This window comes from Erinaceus europaeus, chromosome 7 (genome assembly GCF_950295315.1).
Source record: "Erinaceus europaeus chromosome 7, mEriEur2.1, whole genome shotgun sequence".
In the NCBI taxonomy this organism is placed as follows: Eukaryota; Metazoa; Chordata; class Mammalia; order Eulipotyphla; family Erinaceidae; genus Erinaceus; species Erinaceus europaeus.
The window spans coordinates 1668503-1676164 of record NC_080168.1 but is presented as its reverse complement, the minus strand read 5'-3'; the positions used below and the strand labels follow the sequence as shown (position 1 = coordinate 1676164).

At 65.2% G+C, this 7662-nt stretch overlaps 2 protein-coding genes across 3 annotated transcripts in view; one reads left to right on the top strand and one right to left on the bottom strand.

Annotated features, from left to right (window-relative positions):
• Positions 1 to 2601: 2601 nt before the first annotated feature.
• Positions 2602 to 7419, bottom strand: BOK (BCL2 family apoptosis regulator BOK). Of its 2 annotated transcripts, none has more exons than XM_007531984.3 (5): positions 7263 to 7419; positions 6059 to 6301; positions 4615 to 4743; positions 3046 to 3209; positions 2602 to 2956 (listed from the first exon to the last, which is right to left on the bottom strand). In XM_007531984.3, the coding sequence occupies exons 2-5, from the start codon at positions 6270 to 6272 to the stop codon at positions 2831 to 2833; spliced, it is 633 nt and encodes a 210-aa protein (XP_007532046.3). In that variant the 5' UTR covers positions 6273 to 6301; positions 7263 to 7419; the 3' UTR covers positions 2602 to 2830. The 2 variants fall into 2 exon arrangements, with proteins under 2 accessions (XP_007532046.3, XP_060049605.1); XM_060193622.1 differs by having other exon boundaries at positions 2819 to 2956; positions 4602 to 4743.
• LOC132539237 (basic proline-rich protein-like) overlaps positions 6271 to 7662 on the top strand; it is an 18689-nt gene continuing 17297 nt past the window's right edge. The window contains exons 1-2 of the mRNA XM_060193388.1: positions 6271 to 6358; positions 6406 to 7569. Of these exons, the coding sequence (XP_060049371.1) occupies positions 6271 to 6358; positions 6406 to 7569 (1252 nt within the window). The remainder of the gene's footprint in view (positions 6359 to 6405; positions 7570 to 7662) is intronic.

The following is a 7662-nucleotide window of genomic DNA, read 5'->3' as shown; positions in this document are numbered from 1 at the left end:
CAGGTCTGCAGGTGTCTTTCTCTCCCCCTCTCTGTCTCCCCCTCCTCTCTCCATGTCTCTCTGTCCTAACAGTGCTGACATCAATAACAATAATAACTACAACAACAATGAAAAACAACAAAGGCAACAAAAGGGAAAATATATATATATATATTTTTTTTTTTTTTTTTAATGCACAAAGACAGGTTCGAGTCCCTGGTCCCTGCTTGCAAGGGTGAAGTTTCTTGAGCAGTAAAGCAGGGCTGCAGCTGTCTCTTTTCCTAACTCCCCTCCTCTCAATTTCTATGTATCTATCCCCCAAAAAAAGAGGGGGAAAATAAATGATCTCCAAGAGTAGTGGGTTTGTCATTGCAGACAGCAAGCTCCAGCGATAACCCTGATAGCAATTAAAAAAAAAAAAAAAAAGATTGCCCTTTTGAGGGGGACCCTGTCAATTCTAGCTTGTGTCCCCTAGTGGGGGGGAACAGTCAGGGCTGGGGGCCCCCGGTGGTGCCTTTTTCTTCTTGACTCGTGACCTCTTTCTGTCAGAAATGACGGCTGTAACGGAAGGAGGTGGTGCAGTGGGCAGAGCATTGAGCCCTTGAACTGGAGGTGCTGAGTTCCAGCTGAAGAGATGCTGTCTTCTCTGCACCTCCACCCCCATTAACTTGGCAATCTTAGAAACAGCAACCGCAGCTCCTGGCTTAGATTACACGTGAGTGTGCCATGTAGTTTGGGGGGCTCCTACATGTATGATCCCACCACTACTGGGCCAACTGCTGCTGAATTTGTACTTCAAGTAGGGACAGAAATGAGGAGGCAGAGAGAGACAGCGTGGCACCGATCCACGATCCATGGAGTGCAGTGCTGGGGCTCAAACCACGGTCTCGCGCACTCAGTCAGGTAGCACACTCCCAGGTGAGCCGCCTCCCTGACGCCCACATCACAATCCTTACTGGGCAGGACGCTCAGCCGTAACAGGAAGGTCCACTGTGGGCCACCTGAGTGTGTGGGCATCGAGTGGCAGGCAGCCAGCACCCGTCTACTCTGCGTCACTGTCACCCTCCGTCAGTCACCCCCTGCCCCAGCTCTGCTCTATGCTGGGGGAGGGGGGGGAGGCTTGAAGCCAGGAGCTTGGAATCTCAGACAGGAACGCCATTTTGCATAACCTTTATGCTATTCCCTGGCCAAGCTGCCAACTTTTTATTTCCTTAAGAGATTTATTTATCAATCAGAGAGACGAGAGAGAACAGAACACCACAGGGGCCAGGCAGTGGCGCACCTGGTTAAGCACACATAGTACTAAGCACAAAGACTGCTCAAGGATCCGGGTTCAAGCTCCTGGCTCCCCCCTGCAGGGGTATCACTTCACAAGTGATGAAGCAGGTCTACAGGTGCCTGTCTTCCTCCCCTCCTCTTTCTCCCCTCCTCTCAGTTTCTCTCTGTCCTATACAATAAAATGGGGAAAGGGCAGGGGGCATCAGGAGCCATGATTTGTAGTGTCAGCACTGAGGGAAAAAAATAAATAAATAAATAAAACACAGACCAGAACACCACTCTGGCAGTGCTTGGGATGGAGCTTAGGGGCTTGAGTGCCCACTGTGCCACTGCCCGGTCAGCTGGTCAGTTGCTAAGCTGGGTGTCACCACCATGCCTCCCAGGGCAAACTGGTCACTCTGACTCAGACTGAGGAGTCGCTCAGTCTTTGCTGCACCCTCAGACCGTCTTCCCGTCTTCCCCCACTGGGATCTGTCTCTGAGTCCTCCGATGACCGAGTGTTCCGAATGTCTCTCTCCCCAGAAGTGTCATGTCCCCTTCCATCCCGTTTCCCTGCAGGTCCCATATCCCTTCTGTCCTTCTGCCGTCTTTGCCCACTCCTACACCGTGTGCCCTGCACCCGCCGCCCCTTGTCCCCACGTCGCTGGGCTGCACCTGGCCCAGGCTGAGGCTCTTGCCTCCTGTTGAGGGACACGCCGGGATGCCACTATGGGGACTCCCAGGATTCTGCGGCTTCCTCCGCAAATCTGCCCACCCCACCCCAGGCTGCACAGCAGGGCTCCCCCTCCAAGTTCTCCTCTTGGAGGCTGTGGTGGTGTTGAGAGCCACCCTGCAAGGCACAGTGCGGGGGGGGGGGGGGAGGCTGTACCCCAGCTCCTAAGCCTTTTCCTCAGGATTCTTGTTCAGGAAGTCAGCAACCAGCAGTCCCGGGGTGCGCCCCAAAACACACCGGGGGAAACTGAGGCAGAGAAACTGTGTCCCTGGCCCTGATGGGACCACAAGCATGGCCAGGGGTCTGGAGAGCCTCAGAGGGAAGGGCAGTGGCCAGGGCCAGCACGTAAGGTTGGGGAGAAGGGCGCCCCATGGGCAAGGTGACTGCACCCGGGAGTAGGGGTGCGGGGTGGAGAAGGCACACAGGTGTGAGTTTCTCATGACCCGTGGGAGCAAGAGCCTTGATTCAGATGGTGCTGGACACAGAGTCCTGTCCACTGCCAGGGCAGCTGCATGCAGCACGATGCCACAGAGGACAGATGGCACCAGGACAGGCACGAGACCATGAGACAGTCACAGGGACACAAGATCACGGGACAGACGGTCCCAGGGACGTGGGCACTGAGCACAGACGGTCGTCCTGTCACCTGGGCTGAGGTGACACTTTATTGAGTAGTACAAAGTCCTTTTGGGTTCCCCGCACTCGTAGCCGCACCCCTGCTCCCTCCGGGACTGGAGCCCACACCGGGCATGCTGCAGCAACCCCCACCTCCTCCCAGGAGGGCAGGTCCGGCTGGACGAGGGCAGTACCCTGACCCCAGAGGCCAGCCCCAAGGGTCCCTGCCATCCAGCCCTCCGGCACTCATCTCTCGGGCAGCAGCAGGAAGAAGGCAGCCTTGAGGAAGCGCCCGAAGCGGCAGAGCGCGGCCACCAGCCAGTGGGAGCGGAAGCCGGGGTCTGAGCTGACCACGCACTGGAGCACGTCAGTCTGAGGGAGAGGGACGGCCAGTGATCACACCCCCAGAGCCGCACCCCAGCCCCTCGCCCACCGCCGCTCCCGCACCCCCAGCCCCTCACCCATCCTCCTCGCCGCCTCAGCCAGGAGGCCAGGGTCTTGCGCACAAACTCGCCCAGGCAGTCGACGAGGGCGTGCACCATGGCGGGCTGGGCCTGCCGCACGCAGTCCACGGCCAGCCCGGCGGCCACCGCGTACAGGGACACCACCTTGCCCCATGTGATGCCTGCAGGGAGACGGCAGTCAGCACAGGCCCTGGAAGGGACCAAGCCCACCCCCCCACCAAGCCTTCCGCCAGCCCCTGCCCCACCCCACCCCCTCCCATCCTGGGTCAGGCTCCAGTGCACACCTGCTTGTGCACACCTGTGTACCCCGGACAGCTGCACACATCTGCTCTGGGCACACCCCTCCACACCTGTGCCTGCACATGGCTGCCCTTGACAACCGCTCACCTATGCACCCGTGCGCCTGCACTCACATCTACACACCTGTAACTTGTACATGTGTATCTGCGCCCCGCACCTGTATACCTGTCTGCCTGTACACCTGCACCCCTCTGCCCTGTGTACCCCTATGCACCCCCATGCCTGCACACCTGCGTATCAGTGCACAGCCCCCAACACACACACACACACACACACACACACACACACACACACACCACACACACCACACACACACCTGCCCAAGCCCAGAGGGCCGCCCCCTGCCAGAGGAGCCAGTGACAGCAGGCGGGCTGAGGAACAGGGAGGGGCCGGCCAGTGGGGCAGGGGGAGCGGGAGGCAGCCCCAAGGGGCAGCAGGTGGTCCCCATGGAGGGACAGGAGCTGGGGGACCCCACCCCAGACGACCTTGCAGCCAGATGGGGAGAGGAGGGGCCAGAGGAGTGCAGGCAGGGCTGTGATCTGTGTCCATCAACGCAGCGACTAAGCCTGAGCAGAGTCCCCCCCCACACACACACACAAGGGCAGGTGGAGGTCACCAGGCCGGCTGAGGTTCCCCGCAGGGCGAGACTTCAGACCACAGTCTGCCACATCCTCCTCCCCACAGGAAACCAGGCCTGAGGTCACAGGCTGAACAGAGTCCCCTCACCCCAGAGTGTCCAACTTGCAGGAAGCTGTTCAGGGGACCCCCACCTCACAGCCAGCTGAGAGTGACCTCAGGACAACCATTCTCATGCTACCCCGGGGGCTGGGGCCTGCTGGGACGCGGGCCCACAGGACATGGTGGGACACGAGACGAGAGGTCAGTCACAGGGTGTCCCAGGTGGGGAGGCAACCTCTTTGGACAGTGACCTCACAGGAAAGAGGGGGCTGAGGAGCTGGACAGCAAGGCCGGACAGCAAAGAGGGGACAGAGCAAGGGACAAGGGACCTGGGGAGGTGTCCCACTGGCCTGTGTGCAGACCGCAGCTTGGAGGGAGGGGTGGTCAGTATGGGACGTCACAGGAAGCCAGGGTTTGGGGTCCCGTACCCCCTTGGTGCCTGAGCAGACCAAGTACGGGGGGAGGGCAGTTGCCCAGCAGGCCTCAGCCCCCTGAATCAAGGGAGACGCCCACCTCACTGTATGGTCACCGGGTGCAGGCCCGACTCCACACCTGGGACCCTGCCTGCCACCCACGGTGGGCACGCACCCGCAGAGAAGATCTGGGCGGCCACAGCCAGGAAGGCGTCTGTCACCACCGGCTCAGACTGCAGGGGCAGGTTCAGCTGCCGCGCCACGTTGCGGTAAACGCCAGGCCGCATCAGCTCCAGCTCGTCCCCTGCAGGGGACACGGGCAGGATATGGTGGGTGATGAAGGGGTGCACCTCCGACTCCACCCCTGCTGGTCTCCACCCAGTGGGTACCTACCTACCACTAGAGCCTCCACTACCTCAGGGGTCCTGACACCCCCCACACACACACACTCCTCCCTGGGCCCTGGGGACAGGGAGCTGCCTCAGTGCCCACCCCCCTGACAAGCCGCACCCTCAGCTGCACTCCAAGCCGGCCGGGCCGGCCGGTGAGGCGGGCTCCCAGCAGGCGCGTGGGCAGACCTGCTCCCATGAGTGACTCATGGCCCAGCGGGCAGACCGGGTGGGCAGCCAGAACCCAGTCAGGGATGGCAGCTCAAGACCCCACGAGGGGACCCTCACTCAGGCCTGGCACCCTCAGTGAGGACGCGGGGTGCTACCAGGTCCCCAGCAAAAGGCCAGCTCCCACCCAGGGTAAGACAGTGGCCGGCCTGGCAAAGGAAATGCCCTCCAGCCGGCCATGTGCCCAGGCCAGCCGGTGTCCCCGTCCCCGGCAGCACAGCCAAAGCAAATGGAGAGCAGCGGGGAGTGTGGTTCAGGGGCCAACAGGCCAGCTGCAGAGCTGGGGCGGGTGGGGCTGGAAGTCCCCAGGCCTGAGGTTCCCGCGACAGGGGGTGGGGGGGCTATGCAGACTGGCCATGGATGTGACCCTGACCCGGCTCTTCCTGTCTGCCAGGGCCGGATGCAGACGTGGGGGGACAGTGCTAGAAATGGAGCTTCAAGGGGACCCAGGGAGCAGCCATGGCCACAGGAGGGATTCTTCCAGATTGAGGCAGCCCCAGTCCTGGGGTAGGGGAAACAGAGGGACAAGGAAGGGGTGCCAGCAGAGACCCCAGTGAACCCTGGAAGGGGCAGCTCCCTCCAGGCTGAGAGGAGGACCGTGCCCACCCATCCACGCAGGCTGGGTCTGCACGCCCCCCCCCCCAGGCCCACACAACACTCTTCTCTTCTGGGGGGAAACAGGGCTGCGGCCTCTTTGCTGCCTCCCCCCCACCTTCGCAGAGAGGTTTACCTGCTGTATGTGACCTCAAAATCTGGGTCCGTGTACACCCAGACCTGGGGACCTGGGACCGTGCCTGCCAGGGGTGCAAAGACCCACCACACACGGTGCCAGCAGAGCCCCAGGGTGGCTCTGGAGGCGGAATCACCTGCACCGCCGGCCTTGGAGCCTTGGGTGCCTGCCCGTGGGCGGGAGGTCTGGAACCGGGCCAGGGCGGGGCCGGCAGGCCTGGGGGTCCGGGGACAGGGGCAGGCGGGGGGGGGGGGGGGGGGGGCGGGACTCACCCAGGAGCAGCAGCACCGCGCTCACCTCCGCCAGGCGGCCCCCCGGGGCGGGCGCGGGCGCGCTCCAGACCAGGCCGGCGCGCAGCAGGCGCGCGTGCACGAACTCGCGGCCGAGCGCCTTGGCCTGGGCCACCAGCTCCTTGTCGCTGGGCGAGCGCTCAAACGCGTCCATGATCTCTGCGGCCAGGACCGACGAGCGCCGCAGCACCTCCATGGCGGACAGGCGGGCGGGGGGCGCGGCGCCTGCGGGGGGCGGGGGGCGCGCTCAGCTCGCGGCCGGGGCGGGCGGGGCGCGGCCAGGTGGGCGCGGGGCCTCGGGGGACGGCGCCCCGGCTCCACCCCGCCAGTCGGGAGGCGAGGACCCCGGGGTGGCGGCGCCAGGGAGGGCGCTCGTGGGGACCCTCCCCGAGCCCTTCGCCCAGCACCCCGGCACCCCGCGACCCCGGCACCCCGCGACCCCAGCACCCCGAGCACCCCGAACACCCAGCATCCCGAGCACCCAGCACCCGCGCCCCCCAGCACCCCGAGCACCCCGAGCGCCCAGCACCCCGAACACCCAGCATCTCGAGCACCCAGCATCCCGAGCACCCAGCACCCGCGGCTCCCAGCACCCCGAGCACCCAGCATCTCGAGCGCCCAGCACCCGCGGCCCCCAGCACCCCGAGCGCCCAGCACCCGCGGCCCCCAGCACCCGGAGCACCTAGCACCCGCGGCCCCCCAAGTCGAGCACCCAGCACCCCGAGCACCCAGCATCCCAAGCACCCAGCACCCGCGGCGCCCAGCACCCCGAGCACCCAGCACCCCGAGCGCCCAGCACCCGCGGCCCCCAGCACCCCGAGCGCCCAGCACCCCGAGCGCCCAGCACCCGCGGCCCCCAGCACCCCGAGCGCCCAGCACCCGCGGCTCCCAGCACCCCGAGCGCCCAGCACCCGCGGCCCCCAGCACCCGCGGCCCCCAGCACCCGCGGCCCCCAGCACCCCGAGCACCCAGCACCCGCGGCTCCCAGCACCCGCGGCTCCCAGCACCCCGAGCGCCCAGCACCCGCGGCCCCCAGCACCCGCGGCCCCCAGCACCCCGAGCGCCCAGCACCCCGAGCACCCAGCACCCGCGGCCCCCGCAGTCCGAGCACCCCGCGCCCCGGCGCCACCCGCGCACCCCACGCCCTCACCACCCAGCTCCCCGCCGCCGTCCGGGCGCCGCTCACCTCTCCCGCCGCATGTCGCGGGGCCGGGCGGGGTCCTGGCTCAGGCTGCGCCGCCCCGTCCCGGTCCCGGTCCCGGTCCCCTGGGCTGACCGCGCTCGGGGGGCGCGCGGCGTGTCCCGGGGAGGCCAGGCGGTTCGCCTTCTAAGGCCAAGGCTGCGGGGGGCGGAGCCGCGGAGGCTTAAGGAGGCCCCGCGAGTTGCCTCGTCCGCCCCGCCCGGCGCCCGGCCTGCAGGCGGTGGGGTGCAGCCCGGACACGTCGGGCGGGGCTCCCCGAGTCGGCACCGGCTCCGCATGGCCACGCTCCGCGGTGTTTATTTCTATCCTTTTTTTCTCTTTAATCTGCTCAGCTCGGGCTGATGGTGGTGCAGGGGTTGAACCTAGGAGCTCAGAGCCTCAGGCG

Bases quoted from the DNA above. Each gene is read 5' to 3' on its own strand.
- BOK (XM_007531984.3), bottom strand. From the start codon at position 6,272: ATGGAGGTGCTGCGGCGCTCGTCGGTCCTGGCCGCAGAGATCATGGAC. The intron at 3,210-4,614 runs GTGCGTGCCCAC...GTCTCCCTGCAG, and splicing joins CGCCCAGATCTTCTCTGCGG to GCATCACATGGGGCAAGGTG. The intron at 2,957-3,045 runs GTGAGGGGCTGG...CCTCTCCCTCAG, and splicing joins TGAGGCGGCGAGGAGGATGG to ACTGACGTGCTCCAGTGCGT.